Source organism: Phragmites australis, chromosome 24 (genome assembly GCF_958298935.1).
Source record: "Phragmites australis chromosome 24, lpPhrAust1.1, whole genome shotgun sequence".
Classification (NCBI taxonomy): domain Eukaryota; kingdom Viridiplantae; phylum Streptophyta; class Magnoliopsida; order Poales; family Poaceae; genus Phragmites; species Phragmites australis.
Genome location: NC_084944.1, coordinates 8,676,459 through 8,700,491, shown reverse-complemented (window position 1 = coordinate 8,700,491; position 24,033 = coordinate 8,676,459). Strand labels below are relative to the sequence as shown.

At 53.2% G+C, this 24,033-nt stretch overlaps 1 protein-coding gene across 2 annotated transcripts; it reads right to left on the bottom strand.

Annotated features, from left to right (window-relative positions):
• Window positions 1-275: 275 nt before the first annotated feature.
• On the bottom strand, window positions 276-23,800 carry LOC133907468 (ent-copalyl diphosphate synthase AN1, chloroplastic-like). Of its 2 annotated transcripts, none has more exons than XM_062349522.1 (15): window positions 23,532-23,800; window positions 23,123-23,266; window positions 20,879-20,979; window positions 20,470-20,770; window positions 20,186-20,369; window positions 19,860-20,074; window positions 19,624-19,744; window positions 19,398-19,510; window positions 18,929-19,155; window positions 18,129-18,244; window positions 17,914-18,012; window positions 17,578-17,814; window positions 16,387-16,513; window positions 16,056-16,301; window positions 276-710 (listed from the first exon to the last, which is right to left on the bottom strand). In XM_062349522.1, the coding sequence occupies exons 1-15, from the start codon at window positions 23,590-23,592 to the stop codon at window positions 486-488; spliced, it is 2,517 nt and encodes an 838-aa protein (XP_062205506.1). In that variant the 5' UTR covers window positions 23,593-23,800; the 3' UTR covers window positions 276-485. The 2 variants fall into 2 exon arrangements, with proteins under 2 accessions (XP_062205506.1, XP_062205507.1); XM_062349523.1 differs by having other exon boundaries at window positions 20,879-20,970.
• Between the last annotated feature and the right edge of the window lie 233 nt (window positions 23,801-24,033).

Genomic DNA, 24,033 nt, shown 5'->3' with positions numbered 1-24,033 from the left:
ATTAAAGTGGTGCGATTGTTTTTCATGGGCGAGCATGCATGAGAGGGAGGAGACAAAGAGGGTGCATTGAAGTATCCGAGCTGCAGATTCGATGATATGATCGAGGCTCATTAATTCTTTGATAAATGCTAAATGCATTTTTAAATTCACAAAATCTGAGAAGTGCTCAAAAAATTTCAAAAAAAGTCCTGAAATGCATTGAGAAGATACTTGGCATACACATTACTTTTTATGAACTGGAACTGAATAGCACATTAATGATTTATTACCTGTTCCATTGCCATCAAACTTTAGTTTAGATGAAAACCTCTATCCAAGACATGATTACATATACAGGGACAATATAGAGCTGACAGCAACACTAGTTCAACTCTAAGCATGTACCAACTCACACATGTTTCTTCTACCATTACGCTTTACAACATTTTCTATATGTACATATAGTTACACCTAACCCTACAAATGATCCACCCAGTGAAACATTCTTAAACAGGCTCAAAAATAACTCTGGAAACATGTCTATCCATCATATATGGTGGGCAATGAGTAGCATAGTAAGAGCTTCTCACAATATGCCATAAGGTTTGCTTGGTCTTACTGTTACTGGTTTTCTCATCCGATCTCATGAGGAGAGATTGAGCAAGCTCTTGCATATCCAACTCAATTTCATTGTCAATGCGGTTTATTGTTGCTTCATTCTTCTCGGTATCCTGAAAATTGTATCATTACTTCAGCATCACAACTGAATATATTTTGTAAGCTTTTTCTTTTGAACTATGGAATACATGGTTCAGTCTGTATAAATTGTTACAGTATTTACATCTGAATAAGCAAGTGAATGGTCGAATAACATGGCGGAAGTTTACAATTACTATATTTGCCAAAAAAAACTTTGTTCCTACCTTTTTATATATGAGTATGCCATTTGACGTGGACCAGATGGAAAAAGAAAAATATATGAAATATAAATTTATTCAGTAGTTCTCAGTTCGGTAAAAATATGAACTGAGGCAGGACTATTTATACATGTGAGGAATTTTATCGACGAAATTAGCACGAGATATGAAAACTTATTAACTGGTCAACAACAAGAGAGTCATTCATTATATCTATTTTATAATATGTTGAACCAAACAAATTGACCATGTTATTTTGCATTAATTTGTTTCTTGTTTTAGAGTGTAGATAATTTGCTAATCTGGTTATTTTAAGGCTCAGAACTCACAAGTCATGGGTGGTTAATGTAGTCATAATAAGGTTCATAACTCACTGCGCCATGGCTGTAATCCTAGAAAATTAAAATGAAAAATGTATACGAATAACTCAATCAACCTAAACTTGAGGTTGGTGAGAACTGAATTCTAGTCTTCAGCAGAGTCGAGGGGCCATTGTCGGTGTATCAGGAACCGGGGGTCCCTGAGTCCCGAGGCCAGGCCAGCCATCCGCCACGTATCGCCATCCTGCGAGGTCTCTCCCGCGGGGTAAGGAGAGTTCGAGTCCCGGGAGAAGGTGCTCGGGGCCACAGTCTTTGGTTCCCGAGCACCCCAGTTCCCCGATGATCCGCGGAGTCTAAGTACCGGGAAGAAAAGTGCTCGGGCCGGTGCCAGGTCATCCCCGAGCACCCTAGTTCCCCGATGACCAGAAGAGCTAAAGTTCCGGGAGAGAGTGCTCGGGGCTGCGAGCAGCAGCCCCCGAGCGCTCGGTTCCCTGAAGGTTCCACACAAAGAATGCTCGGGAGAGAATGCTCGGGGCTGCACGTGGCGGCCCTCGAGCGTTCGGTTCCCCGAAGGATCGGGCGAGAGTGCTCGGGAGAGAGTGCTCGGGGAGGTGAACGGTACCCCCGAGCACTCGGTTCCCCGACGACCCAGAAAGGCCCCCGAGGGGCCCACCGATGAGGTGTCCGCCAGTCAGAGGCCGAAGCCGCATTTAATGAGCGTGCGTGGTCTGACACATCCAACTGCTCCCGCCACAGCGTCAGTCCCTGCCATGCTTTGGCAGGGGGCGTGGGGCTATTAATTGCACGGGTCCCGTCCCGTATCGCCGGTTTCATCGCGAAGATTGCGTTCCGTCTGCCGCTCTGCTGTGGCAGAGGAACAAGACAGGGTGGGCACGCCGGGTTGCTCTGCGGCTGCTCGGTGGGCCCCCCTCCATGGCGCCCGTTGACAGGGCGTCCGCAGTGACAGGTGACCGGGCGGGCGGCGTTTTTTCCACCCTCCGGTCACTTCGCCCAGAGAAATGATGACGCCTTTCCCAGTGATGGCGCCTTGGAACTTGTGCCCCCTCCTTCCCATTCGGGGCATGGCGTAGCCGGCAAGTGCTTAAAAGAGCCGGCAACACAGAAGCAAAGGGAGGAGAGAGAGCTCTGGGCTGGACACGAGTTGACTCACGAAGAAGACCAACCCCACGACGAACCAAGCCAACAGACGGGGACCTTGTGAGCAAGCTCGAGCATAGCTCCAGCCGAAGAACAAGGGGCCTCAAGCTCTTAGTTAGATCATATTTCTTGTAACCAGTTACATTCTTGGGGAATCTCCCTCAGGGACAGTTATTGCATCCATACAGGAGTAGGGTGTTACGCCCCCGTGCGGCCCGAACCTGTCTAAACTCCGGTGCATTTACTTCTTTCTGCAGTAGGTCGTCCCCCACCACCGGCCATTGCATTTACTCTCATTCACTTCTCCGACGAACTTATTCAGGATCATCCCCCCGGCCGAATCTCTAAAAAGGGGTCTCTCGGGATCCCTGCGACAGGAGTTAATCCTCCGACAGCTGGCGCGCCAGGTAGGGGGGAACATCCCTGAATCTGTTCTTTTGTTTTCTTCCGTAGGAAAAAATGGCCGGTGGACACCGTCTCCAGCGTTTCGGCTCCACTTCCAGTGAGGAAATGCTGCCTGACGTCCAGGAGGCCCCAGTCGCTGCTGCGTCCCAGCAGCAGCCGCTATCTGCACGCGTGGCTTTCCCGTCCCAAGGGGACTAGGGCCCTGGGCCCAGCAGGGCCGCCGCCGCCGCCGCCGGTGCACCGTCCGACCCCCATCAGGTGGTCAAAACCCCGGCCGCCATGTCCACCTCTTGACAGCGCCGGGCGCCTCTGCGGCGTAGGCTCGCCTTCGGCGAGGCCGGCCCCGGAAGTGCGCTCCTTGCGCCGCACGCTCTCCTCAGGCATCCGCCTGTCCAGGCAACGCTGAACACTCCGGAAGGCCGCTGGATGCAAGACGTCGCTGCCCTGGTCGGCACTGCTCACCGCCAGGTGCTGGCCGGGAGTTCTCGCGCCACCACCCAACGTGGCGCTGCCAGAACCGGCTCATCAACGGGCAACGTTCGCACGGGCCGGGGGGCCTCCAGGCGGAGCACCCCCCCCCTGGCCGCGTCCGAAGCCCAGGACCTCCACTTGCGTCTCAACGAGCGGAGGGGCCACGATGATGCGTGTGTCACCATCGAGCGCCAGTGGGAAACCCAACAGAAGGCCGAGGCTGAGGACCAGGCTTCCTCTTTTTCGGCCCACGATTGCCAGGAATCCCCGGCTCGCCGGCATTCGCCGCCAAGGAATGCCACCCGCGCCATGGGGTACGGCACCGGCTGCCGTGCCTTCTCTAGTGAACTCCGACGGGTCAAATGGCCCTCCAAGTTCCGCCGTCCAAGCGGCCGGGGGCAGTGAAAAGGTGATGGCGAATTATTTCCATGTTGCCTTGAGGGGCTCTGCCCGTTCTTGGCTCATGAACTTACCCCCAGGATCTATTAGCTCCTGGGATGACCTCTGCCACCAGTTTGTGGCTAACTTTCAGGGCACATTCACACGCCCCGGCTTGGAGTGCGACCTCCATGCCGTCAAGCAACAAGAGGGGGAGACACTGCGACGCTTCATCCAGCGTTTCAGCCAGGTCCGCAACACCATCCCGCGGGTAGCCCCCCACGCTGTCATCGTCGCCTTCCGGCAGGGCGTCCGCGACGAGCGGATTCTCGAAAAGCTGGGTACGCACGAAATCGAGACCACTGCGGAACTCTTCGCACTGGCCGACAAGTGCGCCAAGGCGGCGGAGGCCCGGGCTTGGCATGCTCCGCGCCCTGAGTGCCCCGCCGCTGACCAACCAAGTTCTTCCCGCTCCGACAGGCGAGAAAGGAAAAAGAGAAGAAAGCGTGAAGCCGCTCCTCTCGAGCCGGCCCAGGGCCTTGCCCACAAGATGCCCGAGAGCCCGATCGCCGACAAGAACGCCGGGCAGCCGCCGAAAGGCGGCCTGCGCCCGTAAGGGCCCCGGCCAGGGCCCCTCCTAGGGCCCCAGCTCCCGCAAGGGCCCCGGCACCAGCAAGGGCACCAGCTCCCGCAAGAGCCCCGGCACCCGCCCGGGCTCCTGCTCCAGCGAGGGCCCCCGCTCCCGCGGAGCCCGAGCCAGGCAAATGGTGCCTCATACACCAGACCAGATGGCATGATCTCACAGAGTGTCGTACGGTCAAAGGCCTCATCGAGCAGCGCAAGAGGGAGCGCGACGAGTCCCGCGAGGGAGGCGATGCTGAGGCCCCCCCGGCAACGCCGAGCTCGGCTTCCAGGAGCCCAAGCATACCGTCGCCTTCATCGACAGAGGCGCCTACACGCCTTCCTCGCGCCGTGGCATCAAGGTCATGCGGCACGAGGTGTGCTCGGCAACCCCGAGCGAGGAGGCCGCCAGGCCCCTGAGGTGGTCGGACGTCCCGATCACGTTCAGCATGGCCGATCACCCCGCGAGTACTGCAGCCGTGGGGCGACTACCCCTGGTGGTGTCCCCCACCGTCTGCAATGTCAAGGTCGGCAGAGTACTGATCGATGGTGGTGCGGGCCTCAACCTCCTATCCAAGGAGGCCTTCGAGAAGTTGCAGGTGCCCTCCCGGCGCCTAAAGCCGTCGCTTCCATTCTGCGGAGTGACGCCCGGGCACTCCCTGCCTCTCGGGCAGGTCGAGCTACCCGTGACCTTTGGGAGTCGGGACAATTTCTGCACGGAGAACGTCCTCTTCGACGTCGCGGAGCTCCCCCTCCCCTACAACGCCATCCTCGAGCGCCCGACGCTCGCCAAATTCATGATGGCCGCCCATTATGCATATCTCACGGTTAAGATGCCAGGCACAACAGGCCCCATCTCCGTGACTGCCGACTCCGGCGGCGCCGTTTCCTACGCCGAGCAATTATACATGGCTTTGGTCTCAGCTCAGGCCGAGGTCGAAGGCTGCCCAGGGGGCCCGGGACCCTCTTTATCCAAACCCCGACTCGCTGCCGACGCCTCTGTTCCCACGAAGGAGGTCGTGGTGGGCGAAGACGCTACCCAGGTCATCCGGATCGGTGGTGACCTGGGCAGCAAATAGGAAAGCGTGCTCGTCACCTTCCTCCGAGCTAACGCAGACGTGTTTTCATGGCAACCGTCCGACATGCCCGGGATCCCTAGGGAGGTGATCGAGCATCACTTGGCGGTGCGCCCGGACGCCCGCCCGGTGAAGCAGAAGGTCCGGCGGCAGGCGCCTGAATGCCAGGAGTTCATCCGGGAGCAGGTCAGCAAGCTCCTTGACGCTGGATTCATCCGAGAGGTCCTCCACCCTGACTGGCTGGCGAATCCAGTTATCGTCCCAAAGGCCAACGGCAAGCTCCGCATGTGTGTAGATTACACTGATCTAAATAAGGCTTGCCCTAAAGATCCTTTTCCCTTGCCCCGCATAGATCAAATTGTAGATGCAACCGCGGGATGTGATCTTTTATGTTTTTTAGATGCAAACTCTGGGTATCACTAGATCCACATGGCCGTAGAGGATGAAGAAAAAACTGCCTTTACCACCTCGGTGGGGACTTATTGTTATATTTCAATGCCTTTTGGTTTGCGCAATGCTGAGTCTTCTTTCCAACGCGCCATTCGCATTACCCTTGATTCGCAGGATGGCCGCAACGTCGAGGCCTACATCGACGATCTCGTGGTCAAGTCCCGAGACCGCGCCACCCTGCTCGAGGACCTTGCCGAGACTTTCAACAGTCTCCGCACCACCCGCCTCAAGCTCAACCCTGAGAAGTGTGTCTTCGGGGTGCCGGCGGGCAAGCTCCTCGGTTTCTTGGTTTCTGGCCGAGGGATCGAGGCTAATCCAGAGAAGATCCGGGCCATCGAGCAGATGCGACCCCCGGCTCGACTCAAAGAGGTCCAGCGTCTCGCCGGCTGCATGGTGGCCCTCGGGCGCTTCATCTCCAAGCTCGGGGAGCGAGGGCTCCCCCTCTTCAAGATTCTGAAGAAGACCGGTCGTTTCGACTGGACGCTGGAGGCCGAGCAGGCCTTCCGCGATCTGAAGAAGTACCTCACCTCACCACCCGTGCTGGTGGCTCCCTTCGAAGGCGAGCCCCTACTGCTTTACGTTTCGGCCACTCCTCAGGTCGTGAGCATGGTGTTGGTGGCAGAGCGCGACGAGTGCGTGGGGCCAGGTGCTGGGTCCCAGCTCCCGGCGGCCCCCGAGCACTCACCCATCCTCGCGGCTCCCCCCGAGCAAGGGGTCGAGCCCGAGCACTTGGCTCCCCCCGAGCAAGGGGTCGAGTCCGAGCACTCTGCTCCTCCCGACCAGGGAGTCGAGCCTGAGCACCCGGCCAGCCCCGACCACGCCGCCGAGCTCGGGGGCTGCAATAGCCCCTCGGGTGAAGCCGCCGTCTGGGCCCACCGGGTACAGCGACTGGTGTACTTCGTCAGTGAAGTCCTCCGGGAGGCCAAAACAAGGTATCCCCAGGCTCAGAAGCTGCTCTACGCCGTGCTCATCACTTCCCGGAAGCTGCGCCACTACTTTCAAGCGCACAAGGTCTCGGTGGTTACCACGTATCCACTGGGACCCATCCTCCGGAACCGAGAAGGCAACGGGCGTGTTGTCAAGTGGGCGGTGGAGCTGGCGGAATTCGACCTGCACTTTGTCAATCGCCAGGCGATCAAAAGCCAGGTGCTCTCTGACTTCGTGGCAGAGTGGACACCCGTCCCCGAGGTCGTCCCCGAAGAGATTTCTGCATATCCCGGGCATGATGCGCCCGGGTACTGGATCATGCACTTCGACGGTTCCCTCTAGCTGAAAGACGCGGGGGCCGGAGTGGTTCTCACCTCCCCAACAGGTGAAGAACTCCGGTACGTTGTGCAGCTGCAGTTCCGCGCATCCAACAACATGGCGGAATATGAAGGTCTCATCGCCGGCCTCTGAGCTGTGGTGGGGTTCGGGATTCGTCGCCTCCTGGCCAAGGGAGACTCCCAGCTGGTGGTCAACCAAGTGTCCAAAGAGTACCAGTGCACGAATCCCCAAATGGCGGCGTACGTGGCAGCAGTCAGGAAGCTGGAGAGGCGCTTCGATGGCCTTGAGTTGCGGTACATCCCTCACCGCGACAACGCTCTGGCCGATGAGCTCTCCCGCCTGGCCTCCTCCCGTGCGCGCATCCCTGCCGGAGTCTTTGAAGAAAGACTCACACGGCCTTCCGTCCTGCCTGCCGAACAGGATGAAGGGGAAACCTCGAACCCAATTCAGGGGACCCCGGTGGCGCCCTCAGTGGGAAGCCCCGTCAGGGTGCCGCCGTCCGGCGAGTGCGCTGCACTTGCTAAATGTTCTCAAGATGCCTCATGGATGGAGACATCCGAGGGTACTTGAAGGAAAAGTCCCTTCCCGGGGATGAGGCGTCTGCCGAAAGAGTTGCTCGGCAGTCCAAACGCTATGCCATCGTAGATGGGGATCTCTACCGGCGTAGCGCAGGAGGCATCCTCCTGAAATGCATCTCCCGGGCAGAAGGCGGCGAGCTTCTCGCTGAGATCCACGAGGGCGAGTGCGGTGGCCATTCATCGTTCCGCACGCTGGTCGGGAAGGCCTTCCGACAAGGTTTCTACTGGCCTACAACTCTCCAGGATGCTTCCGAGCTGGTTCGGCGCTGCAGGGCATGCCAGTTCCATGCAAAACAGATTCACCAGCCAGCTCAGGCTCTTCACACCATCCCCCTGTCATGGCCTTTTGCGGTCTGGGGGCTGCACATTCTGGGTCCATTCCCCCGAGCAGTCGGGGGCTACGAGTACCTCTACGTCGCCATCGACAAGTTCACCAAGTGGCTGGAGGCGGTCCCAGTCATCAAGGTGACCAAGAACACGGCACTCCATTTTATCCGCGGCATCACCAATCGCTTTGGCGTCACGAGCCGGATCATCACCGACAATGGCACCCAGTTCACGAGTGCCCTGTTCAGGGACTACTGCGAAGACCTTGGCATCAAGCTCTGCTTCGCCTCCGTCGCTCATCGTCGGAGTAACGGGCAAGTTGAGCGCGCCAACGCGGAGATACTGAAGGGCCTCAAAACCCGGACCTATGACGTGCTCGCAAAGCACGGGAAGGGATGGGTGGACGAGCTGCCCGCCGTGCTATGGGCTAATCGGACCACGCCAAGCTGCGCCACCGGGGAGACTCCATTCTTCCTCGTCTACGGCGCTGAGGCGATCCTCCCCTCTGAGCTCACCCTAGGCTCCCCTCGGGTGCATGCCTATTCAGAAGGTGAACAGGAGCAGCAGAGGCACGACGACGTCGATTACCTGGAGGAGCGCCGGCGGCGTGCCGCCGTCCGGGCGGCTCGGTACCAGTAGAGTCTGCGGTGTTACCATCAGCGCCATGTCCGGGCCCGGTCTCTCGAGGTGGGGGACCTAGTTCTCCGACGCATCCAGTCGCGTGAAGGAAGAAATAAGCTGTCCCCTATGTGGGAAGGTCCCTTCACCGTGATCGGGGTCCCGCGAGAAGGTTCTTTCAGGGTGGCGGCAGAAGATGGGCAGCCGCTTCCCAACCCGTGGAACATTGAGCACCTGCGCAAATTCTACCCGTAGATGGCCACGCTCGTGGCTCAGGTCAACCAGGCCGGGGGCTTCCCCCCCACCCAAGTTGACCGGGGGCTACCACTAATTGGGTAAGTCACCCAACCTTGTAAAAAAAATTGTCAATCCAGTATTAATGTACAATCGTTGTGCCAATTTCATGTTTCTGGATTCCATATGTTTAATCTGTCTGGTGAGATGCTCGATTGTGCGAGAAAAAGTTCGCTCTCTCATTTTCCCCACTGATAAAAGTATCCTGATCGGTATGCGTGTGGGCAGTTCCCGCTAATCTACATCCGACGTGGTAGGCTGTGGTGTTCGGTGTCGTGGCAGGCTCCCGGGCACTACCGAGTCCTTGGGCGTTCTGGATAATCCCATCGCTCGAGCTTCTCGAGTAGTCCGGAGCCCAGGCTCTAGGGGCGGGCTATCGGTGCTTGGTCTGGTCTGTCATACCCGGGCGCCATCAAACCACAGGACCTCTGGGTTATGCCTCTGCCTGCTTTTGTTCGCCGGTCTGGGTATTCGAGAGGTCTCGGGTCGAAAACGAGAGCAGTCTATAACAAGTACCGCACTAACAGAGCGCACCAAGCAAATAAACTCCCTATTCTCTCTTAAGTCACAGGTCGACAATCAAAGCAAAAGCAGCTCGACCGCGAGGGCCTTGATGCCCAGGCCGTTGCTCGGCCCTAAGGGACCGCGGGTGGTCCTACCGCTTAAGCATGAGCGGTCAACATCACCCGACCCCGGGCTCCTCGCGTGCCCCTTGACGCTCGGGCGCCCCGGCTGAAGGAACCAAGCCCCCGGGCACCCCGAGCTCGGAGTGCACGCTCCTCCTAGATCGGCCGGCCGAAGGGCCAACAGCTGTCGAGTGAGTGATTAAATTCAGATGAATTTACGTTCAATAGTATTTTGTTCCCGAGTCATCCTCGGGGGCCCTCGTATTCTAATCTGCCCGGTGAGATGGTCTCCTCGTGCACAAAACCCTACCGTGCGTCTACTTTTTCCTAGAACGACAGAACAGTCCGTAGAAAGGTGTACCGTACGTGCGGTAATGTCCGATCGAAGTCTTTCATGGTGGTCGTGGTGTTCGGTCCGCTTTTAAGGGCCCCGAGCACTACCGAGTCCCTGGGTCCCCTGGGTAATCCTATCGCTCGAGCCACTCGAGTAGTCCGGAGCCTAGGCCTCAGGGGCGGGCTGTCGGTGCTCGGTTCGGTCCGTCTTAAGCCTGGGCACCACCGAACCATGGGGACTCTTGGTCGCATTCCCGCCCGTGCGTGTCTCCGGTCTGCTGGCTGAGTGGTCGCAAGGTGAAAAAGTGTTCACCGGTCATGGCGTGTTCCGTGCTGGATCGTTCCATCTCCCGAGCAAGGAAGTTCGTGTCCTTGTCTCTTGACTTAGTCGATGCGGACTCGCGAGGGCTCGGGGGCTGAACGCGCCAAGAAAGACGATCGGGACGACTTCGTTCTCGGGGACGGAAAGGTCGGAAACGGTCCGACTGAGTACTCCCTGGGGCTTCAAGGAAAAACATCAGAAGAAATGCTAAGTACTCAAGAGCACCGGAGTTGCGAGCCCAAAGAAAAGCTTCCATTATACTCGCAAGGGGAATACAAGCATTTCTAAGGGATCACTCCCATATTTACATCCAGCCAAGATAAAAATAAAAGAAAAGGAAACTACTACGAAAGCCTAATCGGAGGCAGAGTCGGCGTCGGAGTCGTCTTGGCCATCCCCGGGGGCTGGCGGCGGCGGCACTTCCCGCCTGAAGTCGGCCACCACCTCGGCAGCGGTGCTCCGAACCGCTTCCCGGGCGGCCTCTCCCTCGGCTTCGACTACTCCTTCCCACGCTGGCTCTAGCGGGAAGTTCGAGTCTCTGCTCCAGTAGCAGGCCAGGACGTGCTCGGCCACCGCGTGAGCCAATCCGCGCCCTTCCCGGGTGGCAAGCTCCTGGACGGCCCAGGGCAGCGCCTCGAGGCGCTCGCAGACTTGCTGGAGTCCCAGGACGTATCGTCCGGGGGCGTCGCTTTTCTTGTCCACGACGAGTCGCCCAAGGCCGGCCTTCGCCACGGCCCGCCGCATCCCCCGGAGTATGTACTCCAACATTTGCTGCAGGTTGACCCGCGAGACAAAGGCAGCCTCGAGCTTCTCCTTCGCGGCCTGCAGCTACTCCTCGAGTCCCTGGCCCCCGGCTACGCCAGAAGAGCCGGCGCCGGTTGCGGGGTTGGCGGCTTGCTTCGTCTGCACCACTAGTTCAGACAAAGCCCGCTCGCGGGCGGTCAGCTCCACCTCGTGTTTAGCGTTCTCCTCCTTCCTGGTGGCAACGGCAGCCGCCGCCACAGCAGCCTCCTCCTCCCGGAGGGTCAGCGAGTCTTCCCGGGCGCCCAGATCCGCCGCCGTGATCTCGTTGTCGACCTCCCGGATGGAGACGTCCTCCTCCCACCGTCGGATATCTTCTTCAATTTTCCGGAGCTCTTCTTTCCAGTGTTGGAGGCTGGCGCGCGTCCGATCGGCCTCGCCCTCTCGACGAGTCAGCTCAGCTTGGAGGTCCTCCACCACCTTCTCGCGGCCCGCGACCGCCTCCTCCCGTTCCTGCGCCTGCCCCTCCCTGGCAAGGGCCTCGGCAGCCTGCTGCCGTGACGCCTCAACCAGGCGGGCGGCGTCTTCTCGCTCCCGCGCGGCTTCGGCGCGGGCGGTCTTGAAAATCTCCCGCTCCCGTGCGACCTCCATGCGGGTATCCTCCAAAAGCTTTTGCTCTCGTGCAGCCGCCGCGCGGGCCTCTTCCCTGGCGTTCGCAAGCTGCGCCCTCTCCAAGTCCAGCCTGGCGCGCTCCGCTTCGAGCTGCCCCTCCTTCGCGTCCACCGCCGCACCCAGCCGCTCGATCGCCACCCAGACGCCCTCGATCGCGGCCAGGAAGGGGTTGGCAGGCCGGCCAGGCACCGGTGGAGCGCTGGCTTCCCCGCGATCCACCTCTAGGGGGTTCGGGGTCCCCGAGGGTTGCATCACCATCATCTGCCCCAGGCTCGGCACGCCCGGGGTAGGTTCGACCGGCGTCGGGCGCTCGGGCGACGGCTGCGTCCACGCCTCGGCCGCCGCGTCCGCTGGCCCCGTCAAGGCCACTGCTTCCGCCATCATCCGCCCCGGGCACTGCATGCCCGGGGTAGGTTCAACCGGCGCCGATAGTTCGGGCGACGGCTGTGTCCCCGCCTCGGCCGTCGTGTCCGCTGGCCCCCCAGCCATCGCCGCGTCTGCCTGCCTCGGCTCCGCCGGTCGGCTTGGCTCGGGTGCTGACGCCAGCGCCGGCGCTCCTTCGACCTCAGCGGCGCCCGTGGGTGGCCTGCAGGAGATAGACGAAGGTCAAAACCGAAGCTTAGTTCGGGCGAAGAGCGCCCGAGAAAGAGCGAAGAATGAAACTTACGCGGTCATAGTCCCCTGGTATTGCCATTCGGCCGTCGGGAGCCTGAAGTCCGGGTCCGGCAGTGCCGGCCCGGAATCCTCCCGTCTCCTCTTCCACCGGGGGCTCGACGGGGCCGTCGCGCGGTTTCCAGGCGCCGGGTGAGGCCCCATCCTCACGAGGCGCGGCTCCAAGACTGGGAACGCCGCCGCTGCCGATGGCGACGGCGGGGACTCTGGCACGGGGTTATAGATTCGGGGGCACTTCCCCCGGTCTCTCGGCGCCGCCGCCACTACGCTGTCGGCAGTGCCCTCTTCTCCGGTGCGGCGGCTGCTGCCCGCAGCGGCTCCACCACTGGCCCGCACCGGGCCACCACTGGCCCGCACCGGGCTGCTCGCGGCCTCCTCGCTGGCCACCTCATCCAACCCAGGGAGCTCGAGGGCCTCGGGGCTCCGGCTCCTCGGCCGGTCGACGAGCCCCTGGGCGTCGAACTCCGGCAGCTTCGCCAAGATCGCTGCGCGCTCGGGGTTAGCGCAGAGCGCCATGTCCGGCCACGGGAGCTCCGCCCGGCTCATGTCCTCCACGCCGGTCACCACTCGGGTCATACCCTTCAGCTCCGCTTGGCCCAGATCCCAGCTTGCGCCGATTTGGGTCCGGGTGATGTCTTCGGGCCCGGTGTAGAGCCAGCACGGCCGGGCCCGCTCCCGTAGGGGCGCCAGGCGGCGGCGCAAGAAGTCCGCCACCACCATTACCGAGGTCAGCCCGGAGTCGCGCAGGAATCTGATGCGCTCGAGCACCGGCTCTAACCTCGCATCCTCCGGCGGCGGCACCTCCCACGTCGACTTCTGGGGCTCCGCCGCCACTTCCGGTAGGGCAAGACGATCATGGGGGTCGACGTCGACGAAGAACCAGTCCCGCCGCCACTCCTCCCATTTGCTGCGCAGCACCTGGGGGATGTACTGCTCCCCCAGGCCGTCTCGCAGCCGAAGATTGCAGCACCCCGTGACGTCCGCCGTGGAGTACCCCCTCTTCTTCCCGGTCGACCGCAGGACGAAGAAATGTCGAAGAAGAGTCACCGAAGGTGCCACTCCCATGAACATCTCGCACAGATGCGCGAACACCGCCAGCACTACGACGGAGTTGGGACTCAGGTGCACCAACTGGATGCCGTAGGTGTCGAGGACTTGGAGGAAGAACGTCGAGAACGGCGGCACCAGTCCTGCCGCCATGAAGGACGTGAACAAGATGATGCGCCCGGGAATGGTCGTCGCCAGCGGGAAGTTCGCCGGCGTCACCACCGAAGCCCCCTGCTACCCCTCGGAGACCAGCAGCTTCCTGACTTTATCCGTCGCCTCCTCATTCTTCAAGCGAGACTCCGGCAGCACACCGTCCGGAGTCCTGTCACGGTGGCTTCCACCGGCTCTCGGCATCTCGGCGGGAGGGAAGGTTGTCCGGTGGTGGAGAGGAAGGAGGAGAAGCGCTCTGGTCGCCTAAAGGAGTTCTAAGGGCTCCGGAGCACGAAGGAACGAGAGCAAGATCGCAAGATAGCGCAAAGAGGGGGGCGGATCGATCCCCTCCCCCTTTTGTATTTCAGAGAATTCAAACGTCTCCTGCCCATGATGCATTCGGCGGGACGGTTTCCTCAGTCGACGCAACTGCCAGGCGAATCTCCCGCTGGTCGTGCGGCGTCAGCGGCTGCTAGGCGTATTTTCCTCGATCTGCGCGGCAGCCGCGCGTGCCGCCCTCCCCGTTGTCATGCCTGTCAGGAGTTGTGTGGACGCGCGTCCATTCATCTCCCCGTTGGGCCGTACCAGAGGCCCGGGTCTGAAGGGCCACCTCTTGAAAGCTTGCCATGTGGCGTCCACGCCAGCCTCGGCCTCGTTCGTGATGAAGGGCCCATCCGCAATCTCCGTGCCATCCCCTGCCAATGGGCCCGGGGGCTACTGTCGGTGTATCAGGAACCGGGGGTCCCTGAGTCCCGAGGCCAGGCCAGCCATCCGCCACGTATCGCCATCCCGCGAGGTCTCTCCCGCAGGGTAAGGAGAGTTCGAGTCCCGGGAGAAGGTGCTCGGGGCCACAGTCTTTGGTTCCCGAGCACCCCAGTTCCCCGATGATCCGCGGAGTCTAAGTACCGGGAAGAAAAGTGCTCGGGCCGGTGCCAGGTCATCCCCGAGCACCCTAGTTCCCCGATGACCAGAAGAGCTAAAGTTCCGGGAGAGAGTGCTCGGGGCTGCGAGCAGCAGCCCCCGAGCGCTCGGTTCCCTGAAGGTTCCACACAAAGAATGCTCGGGAGAGAATGCTCGGGGCTGCACGTGGCGGCCCCCGAGCGTTCGGTTCCCCGAAGGATCGGGCGAGAGTGCTCGGGAGAGAGTGCTCGGGGAGGTGAACGGTACCCCCGAGCACTCGGTTCCCCGACGACCCAGAAAGGCCCCCGAGGGGCCCACCGATGAGGTGTCCGCCAGTCAGAGGCCGAAGCCGCATTTAATGAGTGTGCGTGGTCTGACACATCCAACTGCTCCCGCCGCAGTGTCAGTCCCTGCCATGCTTTAGCAGGGGGGCGTGGGGCTATTAATTGCACGGGTCCCGTCCCGTATCGCCGGTTTCATCGCGAAGATTGCGTTCCGTCTGCCGCCCTGCTGTGGCAGAGAAACAAGACAGGGCGGGCAAGCCGGGTTGCTCTGCGGCTGCCCGGTGGGCCCCCCTCCATGGTGCCCGTTGCCAGGGCGTCCGCAGTGACAGGTGACCGGGCGGGCGGCGTTTTTTCCACCCTCTGGTCACTTCGCCCAGAGAAATGATGACGCCTTTCCCAGTGATGGCGCCTTGGAACTTGTGCCCCCCTCCTTCCCATTCGGGGCATGGCGTAGCCGGCAAGTGCTTAAAAGAGCCGGCAACACAGAAGCAAAGGGAGGAGAGAGAGCTCTGGGCTGGACACGAGTTGACTCACGAAGAAGACCAACCCCACGACGAACCAAGCCAACAGACGGGGACCTTGTGAGCAAGCTCGAGCATAGCTCCAGCCGAAGAACAAGGGGCCTCAAGCTCTTAGTTAGATCATATTTCTTGTAACCAGCTACATTCTTGGGGAATCTCCCTTAGGGACAGTTATTGCATCCATATAGGAGTTGGGTGTTACGCCCCCGTGCGGCCCAAACCTGTCTAAACTCTGGTGCATTTACTTCTTTCTGCACTAGGTCGTCCCCCACCACCGGCCGTTGCATTTACTCTCATTCACTTCTCCGACGAACTTATTCAGGATCATCCCCCCGGCCGAATCTCTAAAAAGGGGTCTCTCGGGATCCCTGCGACAGGAGTTAATCCTCCGATAGCCATAAAGTTGGGTTATTCAATGGTTGGCTCATCAAATTCTTTTGTTTAGTGGTCGGCGACTTCATCAGGGGCGCTGGCTTACTACCCGTCGAGGTCAACGAGTATGACGGCCGATGTGCTCCAAAGGGTGGATGTCTTGCGGCTTTTCAAAGTTTGGATGTCTTCTCCAGTGGCTTGGTCTGGGTTTATGATTCCCGATCTTTGTGTTTCTTCTCCACAACCGGTGGTCTGACGAGTAGCACAAGGATCGGTCGTGAAGAAGATGACCCTGTGGTGCTTCAATGTCTTTTTCTATTCTCCTAGGGGCTTGCTTGCAAAAGGTTCTAACCGGAGAAGGGGTTGTCGTGAACCTTCTTGTAATTTCAACCTTCTCTAGGGAGTGTTTTGTAAAACCAGGGGGTGTAAGCACTGCACTTATAAAATAATATAAACTGGGCTTCCTTCCCCTTCCGAAAAAAAAAATCATAGCAATCATGGTATCTCATAGCTAGGTACAAGGAGTGAGAATAAATTCGTTGTAACATAGGTTTTACCTGAGATAGTAACACCTTGTGATCAAGACTGTCACAAATAGAGCATGCAAGTTGAATAAACCGATCACTATCCTTCTTGTCCATCACAGATGTAGCCTCATCAATTCTTCCAGCACAAATCTCAATAATTTGAACTAAAAGTAAATATGTTTGCCTGTCAAGAACCATGTATCGTGGTTCCTTAGCACTGGATTTATTATATTTGTCATCTTCTTTACTAGTCTTTTGCATCATCCATTCAGTCCACTAGAAGTGCAAAAAAAGATGTTAGAATGATTGTTGAGTAAAACAAATGTAATTACTTACAAAGGAACATTCCTTTTAAACTTACTGTAAGTCTCAAGAGATTGCGAGTGTAATTTTGTCTTTCTTGAACTGATTCTGCTTCTTGTGCCAATAGATCAGTAAGTCGCCAAAGTGCCCTCACAAGAATACCATCTTTTGGATTTCTTTTAAGCCTACATGCACCGTTTATGTCAGAGAAATTATTCCTCACTCAATTTTATATATTACATAATAGGCATTGTAAAAAAAAAGGGAAGATAGATGTTGAAAGGGAATCTCGTCAGCCCCTACTATATTAAAGGCTGATTTGTATCTTTGCACTCTACTTAAATCATTAAATGAAAGAGCCTTGCTCATGCTTGCGGTTAGAAATATGTTAAAGGGGAACATATGTACTAACACAATGCCTTAACAGTAGCACATATATTAATCTCTAGCATGGAAATAAAACATGTAATTCACACAATCAATCCTAGTAAAGCACGAGGTATTAAAATTAAAGCATATTATCAAAATGAAACATCCACGGTAAAAGAGTAATATAAGGCTTAAATTTATACACATTTTACATTGTGTTTTCTAAACTTTGATGCATTTATCAGATTCAACCTTAATTGGTGTGCCATATTAGCCACCAAAATTGCAAGGTAGTCCACATGGTTTGACAGATATTTCTATCAGGGTTAAAAAGGAAACTCAAATAATTTGATACATCACTGTTGATCCTTACATGGTGTACAACAATGAACACCACGGCATATTTACTATTTTTGTAATGTATGTAAGTAACTAATGCAAAATAGTATGAACTGGTGCACTAAAAGAAATGTATGGATTTCAAGTTAACATTGTTAAAAAAAGAGGATTTTAAGTGAAAATGGAGAGAACAATACACATTTTGAATATCAAATATCAAGGATGCAATTCACTCTTGCAGAAACATTTGCTTGTCAACACATATCCAATACTCATATTAATCGTTGTGTAAAATTATCTCATGCCAAGTAGACCAAACTTTATGTAAATACAAAATTCCTAATTGTTAAAATAACCATCATCAATATATTCGTAGTTTTTGTTGTCTATTAATGGAAATTATCGATTATATTACTCACTTCAGTTTTATATTTTGCTTATTAAGAGGTAAAACATCAAAGTTACATTGTAACTAATACCATGACAAATGATGATTTATAGATGAATACAATGGCCAATCAAGTGAAGCTGTAGTACTCACCATGATACATCATTTTCTTCATAAAGACAATGCGCGAAACATTCCAACCTTTTCTTGTCCGACAAATTGTTATGAAAATGTGCAGAAATAGTGTTGGCAAGCAATAACGCTCTAGCCCATGCAAGCCGCTCAGCAGCACGGCTTGGTTCAAAAATGCAAGCAGCAGCTAGAAAATAAGCTTTCAAAATATCTTCTGGTGCCACTCCAAAAGTCCCAAGGCCATTCTCAATGTACCACCTAAATACAGTGCCAAAAAAATATTAAGTTTAACCAAAGATAGATAATCTTGGAAAAATGTGATTCATGAAAAATGAAAATTGAACTAATAGTATATACATTTGAAGACCATGACACTCAAGCTGATGTAAAACTTGGCAACGGTTGAAATCCATTCTTGCCAACTCGAGATATTCATCGTTATTCACAAGAGGCATCCTGTCAAAAGCCATACACACATATAGGTAAAATATATCTCTTACTTTCATTAAAGAAAATATACCATGACCTATGGACCAATATTTGGCTCCGAAGAGCAAATTGTGAAACATTACCTGTAGAGAGTCTTTCCGATCCACACATCATCCTTACCACCATATTGATCTAGATAGGTTCTTGCCTCTACACGTGGCAAACTTGCATACCAAGGGAAGTCTAGTGTATATTGTACCTATTGATCAGTATCGATATCTTTATTGGTATAGAGAAGACTGAAAAAAATTCAACAAAACAATCTAATAGGCTAGAAACTTCATAGATGGCAGCATCATAACAGGACACAAACAGTGATTTCACGAACACAAAAGTATGCACTAGCAAACATGTAGCTGGCATCAACTCCATTGTTTCAAAAAGGCTTAACCTCCATCCTTTTGTACATCCCAATCATTTTTATCTTGCTTTGCTTGCTTCGATTCTTTTGATTGACTTGGATCGTTGGGCGTGTGATGATCACCAATTTAGCTAAAATAATCTAGTTTTCATATATCTGCTATGCCTAGTGCCAATTAAAAGCATGGTAGTCATAACTAAATATTATTAATTTTCAGATCAATCGCTATTAATTTGCATTAGTTATGATCCACTAATACCAGCCCAAATAGTTCCTAGTATGTTTGTACTATAGCAGTTGGTTTAGTTTTCTGGAACTTCAAGTACTTGTACATTTCCTATGACATTAATGTGCTAGTATCTCAAAACATTATAGTATGCTATTTATTACGTATATCATACCAACAAAGATAAAGATGAGGCATAAACCCCGACAAAAACAAATAATACACCATTTATCTTGCAACTCTATTCACTTTGCATTCGATCTATGATCATCATATGCTAGAATGGATTGGATTACCTCGCCAGCTAGATCCTTAGCAATGATCCATTTATCACGAAGCATGCCTCGGGCTTCTCTTTGTCTTAGAAACTCATATGAGAAAATCTTAGCACGGTGCAAAACATCCTCGCCTTGAAAAGCTATCTGAGAGGCTCTATTGAGGTTGTACATCCCAGTGACGGCTTGAGTTGATTGCCCAACAAAACAAAAGAACTCCCCATCCTTTTCAAAGTTCTTAAACACACCTACAAAAAACAACATTTATGTTTCAGATTCAAATTAAAACCTTAATGAAACCTATAGAACAGTGGGATGAAATTAAATATTTGAGACATTTATAAACTATTCTGTGTATTACTTCAATTTAGATGAGCATTGATTGGTCAACCAGAAACTTGTTACTCATTTGACGATTCGGCAAAATAGCCTATTTGGGTTTGCATTCAACATTATATAATTCATTAGAGACATGGAATGGGCTTTGTACTTGGGGAGACATTATATCCATGCAGCCGTAGAAGTCGGAAAGCCATAGCTGTGTCATCTACATCTTTTACATTGGAGTTCCTAGCCCAGCAAATCCCTTCTTCAGTCCAGTGCCTAAAAAATGAGAAGATAAGTAGAAATTCCTCAGAAGGCGCTTATTGTAGCTAAGAAATTCTTCAAAAGGAAAACAATAGTATTGAGAAAAGAGGTTGCATAAGCAAAAAAACCTGTACACATAGTCCATGCATTGTTTAATCTCTCGTTTGAAGTAATGGGAAATCCCGAGACGCTCTAGTCGATCAACGACCCAGATGTGCTCAAAAAGATCGACAGGGTAAACATTGGGGACTGAAATGGTGAAGACAAACAATTTGAGATGAGGAGAAGACACAAAACGACATCTAATATTGTGGACTGTGGTACATCACTAACAGTCATCTATGCTCTATCATTGACCTCTTACCTCCGCCGTCGAATTTTTTGACTATTTTATCGATATAGTCGAAGCACTTCTTGTCACCAGTTTGCATAAGAGCATAGGCAGTAGCTGAAGGAGAATACAGAAAAGATCCATCACTTGATTGGAGATTTAGAAGCTTGGCCCAGTCCAGATCAGGCATTCCTTCAAGGCTATGCAGAATCGATGTAGGAACTCTATGCATCATGTCCTTTGGGATCCTACAACACGGGCGCCGAAAAGAATTAGAAAGGAAACTTAGTAAAATTTTCCAAAGGAAAAGAACGTTTGAGTGTCACTCCATATTCTATGGGATGTATATATATGTATACCTCTTCAGCTTGATTTCTCTGTTAGAGTATATGCTCTGTAAAGCCGGATGGTCGTATGGGAAGTCAATGTCCAAGCTCCTCGCTGTCTGAATGAGAGAAGGGAATGCGATTTCGAAGCCGATGGGCATTGACTCCTGCTCTTCCTCTGCTAACCTCCACATGTTCTCATGGAGAAAAGAGAGTCCTAAAAGATCGAATGAGCAAAAAGCAAACGGCATGGATTTAGCAAACAAAAGATCACACTCATCTTGGTTCACTTGGAACTACCTGTAATTTTAGCGTACCTGTCTTGCATTTTTCAGGCTCAAGAGACCATTTCCTCAGTGCAACGACACAGGCAAGGGTGTTTGTCGTACGGTCGTAGGCAGAGAACAAGGCCGAGTCGCCCCAGGAACCGTCAGGCAGCTGGTTGTCGACGATCCAACGGACGGTAGCCGGGAACTGGGGGCCCTCGCCGCCGTCCAGCTTCGGCACCAGCGCAACCCACGCCGTGTCGTACGCCGAGATGCTGATCTCCCCGTCGTTCATTGATCTTAGCATTGCCCTGACCTTATCAATGAGTGGCTGCAAGTCCGTCACATCAGCCTGATGGAAATTGTCAGGAGAGAGTAATTAGCAACTAGTTATATATCCAAATCACTAGGCTCCATATAACAAATGTAAAAGGTCAATCGAAAAAAGAAGAAGATTCACCTCAGGCATCACTTGGTAGTCATCAAGATCATGTGGTTTCCCAGGCCATTTCGTGATTTCGGTCTCGTTTTCGATGAGAATGGTTTGGAATCCTGCAGGTGCTGCGAGAAATTCTGTTAGTTTCCTTCAAATCGCAACATTTCATTCTGTACATTGTAAGCATGCAGCATGAGACATCAAATAAACATGAACTTGTCTGAGCAGAGTAGTGCTGTCCAATGTCCATTACCAGATTTAGAGTTTCAGCGTCAGATTCAGTGTTCCATTGCAAATTTTCACACTTTTTTACTGCACAGCTTTGAGCGGTAAAAGTAATGTACACTAGTAGGGACCCAGTGATCAAAAGGTACATTGACCGGATAAAGCAAAACAAACTTAAATTACCTGTTCTAGTTTAATTATAACCGATCAGATTCTCTATTTACTTTGTGAGTACGTGATTTTTCCATAAAGACATCTATGCTTTCCAATCCAAATCATGCCCTTGGAGATCTAGTTGCAAGTGCCAAATCTATGAGATTGAGTCTTAATCGAATATTTGGTCATTTTATTCGTAACCAAGTTGATCCACTGGCTATTTGGCTAAAAAGAACATGGTGTACCGTACAAAGAGAACAAGTTCTCCTAACAAATACACATCCATACATAGATACCTTAGGATAGAGTAAAGCACTTTCACTAAGGATTTGGGCTAAAAAAAAGCACAATACTGATAGCTACAACAAGATCAATCATACATCAAGAACAGTAACTTCCCTGTCAACTGTTGAACAGCACACTGTAAGATTGCATGGTACCGATAGTGACATCAAGTCTAGGTTGTGTGAATCAAATAATGCTAGAATTGTTTTTCCATTATCTAAAAAAATTAACAGTTCAAGTGTCCAAGCCGCAATGATTGCGTCTTCAATGGCGTATCTCCGGGTGTGAACAAGGTGCTGCAGGCTGTGGTCGGCGAAGGAACTTTGTGGTGTGTGACTGGGGCGCTAGCGCTCAGGAACTTGATGTCCTGGACCCTCGGCTCATCCCTGGTGTAGCTTCGTTTTTTTTTCTCTCTCGGTCCTTTTTTCTTTGTTATGTGTGGCGTGTTTTTCTTGTTTTGGGTGTGTTTTTCCTCTTTTTGTTTGTTCTTTGGTGTGTTTTTTTATCTTCATCTCCTTATATGAAATGATGCGTATCTCTCGTAAGTGTTCGAGGGGAAAAAGTATCCGATTGTATCATCAGACTGGGCTCTAGCTTATGAATATAATAGGATGCAAGGTGCAGACTCCCAAGTCACAACCTTACGGTTGCTACATGCAGGATAGCTCAGCGTGCTGCTTGTGTGCTGTTTCAGGTAGCTCGCGATGGTCTGCTAATTCGATCTATGGGTCTCCAAAAACATGCGTCAAAACTCATGATCCAAGTAAGGTGGTGATAATACGATGTCTGAGCTGTCTGTGCTCAAGTTCTTTGATGATATGTTTTTTACTTTTTCTATATACTGCTTGCCAGTTTCTTCCTTTAGAGCATTTTATCTCCGCTAATAAACGTTCAGAATGGTATTGCTTGATCAGCAGCAAACAGGCCAGAATTTTGCAATATTCATTGTTCAGAACTTGTGGTAAAATTCTTAGGGAAAATATTTTGCAGTGTCTTATTGAATGTACCTTTATATACAGTACTACTCATAGTGTCACCGTACTTTCAGACTTTCAGTGTTCATAAAGTCAAGCGTTGTTGCTATTTGTATAGCTTCTAATATATTGTCCGGTGATGCTTAGCACCGACCAGCGAAGAAAAATCAGCTTGATATATCTGGTTTACCAAGTCTACCGGTGGATCCCGCTAACTTTGTTTTAATTTTATTTAAATTTTTTAAAATTTGTTTGAATTTTGACCTCTGTTAAATTTTATTTACTAGTAAAAAAACTCTATCACCGACAGAAAAATAATAGGCCCTCACTAAACATCCATTTTCCGGTAGTGGCTTACTGAATGCACAAGGATGCTTTGTGAGGATGTATATGACTGTTCTTTTTTCTTCGAGCGAGATGACGTAGATAATAGGTCATGCAAGTACATATGCAAAATTGAAAATTAGCTGCTGGTAATCATGATCAAACTTTGCTAGTAACAGTAGCAGGACTGGAACTGTACTAGCTTTTCTCTTCTTTTTTTTTTGGAAAGCAGCAGCTAGTGATGCTAAACAAAGTGACAAGTGCATGCAGCACAGGCCCAAGTCAAGTGATCAGAAGCCGGTACCTTTGGCACTGGATGCCTTGTCGTCGGCCTGCGTCGTCTGGGTCCTCGCCTGCGCCCTCCACCCGGCAACGCGCGTGCCGCGGGGCCCCGCCACCCGCTCGGCAGCAGCGCCTTTGCCGCGGATACGGCATGGACCTGATTGAACTGAGTTGCGAGAGCAAAAAGCAAAAGCAATGGTTAGAGGTGCCGGACAAAGCAAACTCTCGCCTCCATCGCCTCGCTCCTCACGCAGGCCAGACTGAAATGTTGGTAGAGTCTGGGCATGGCGAAAACTTTGGTAGCGCAGGGGTGTTTGGATCGCGACCATACCTGACGATCGTTGCCAGAATTCCTGGAGCTAGGAAGACTGCTAGGTAGCACGTGTACGTTTAGGCGAGGGGGAGACACGGTGGGCATGCACGGGGCTCACCTTTCGCGAGAGCACACCGCCGTGACGATCCGACGTGGGCCGGCGGCGAGTGGAGCTTCATGCCGCCGCCGCCGCCCTTGCAATGCAGCCACGCACGCAACACCACCCTCCGATCGGACCGGCCGGCGTATATATCAGCAGCGCTAGCTGTCCCTCCGGCGAGGCTAAGCGGGGAAGGTGACGTTTAGGAAGGGCGGCGAATGCACTGCCTATTAATAGCCGAAGCAACAATGGCAAGTGATCCTTTGGGGATGTAGGTGCGTATATATAGAGGAGAGAGAGGAGAGATAGATAGATAGATAGATAGAGAGAGAGAGAGAGAGAGAGAGAGAGAGAGAGAGAGAGAGAGAGAGAGAGAGAGAGAGAAGAGGAGGAGGAGGGAGAAGCGAATGATTCTTGTGAGCGGGTGCTCCGGTGGTCGACAAAAACCTGGAAACGCTTTGCTTTTGCGAACGGGCGGTGCGCAGACATTCGACTGCCTCATCACGGCTGATACCCTCTC

Excerpts from the sequence above, each read along its gene's own strand:
- LOC133907468 (XM_062349522.1), bottom strand. The coding sequence starts at position 23,592 with ATGAAGCTCCACTCGCCGCCGGCCCACGTCGGATCGTCACGGCGGTGT. Across the intron at positions 20,980-23,122 it reads CAAGGCATCCAGTGCCAAAG|CACCTGCAGGATTCCAAACC; the intron begins GTACCGGCTTCT and ends AATTTCTCGCAG. Across the intron at positions 18,013-18,128 it reads ATCGGAAAGACTCTCTACAG|GATGCCTCTTGTGAATAACG; the intron begins GTAATGTTTCAC and ends GGCTTTTGACAG.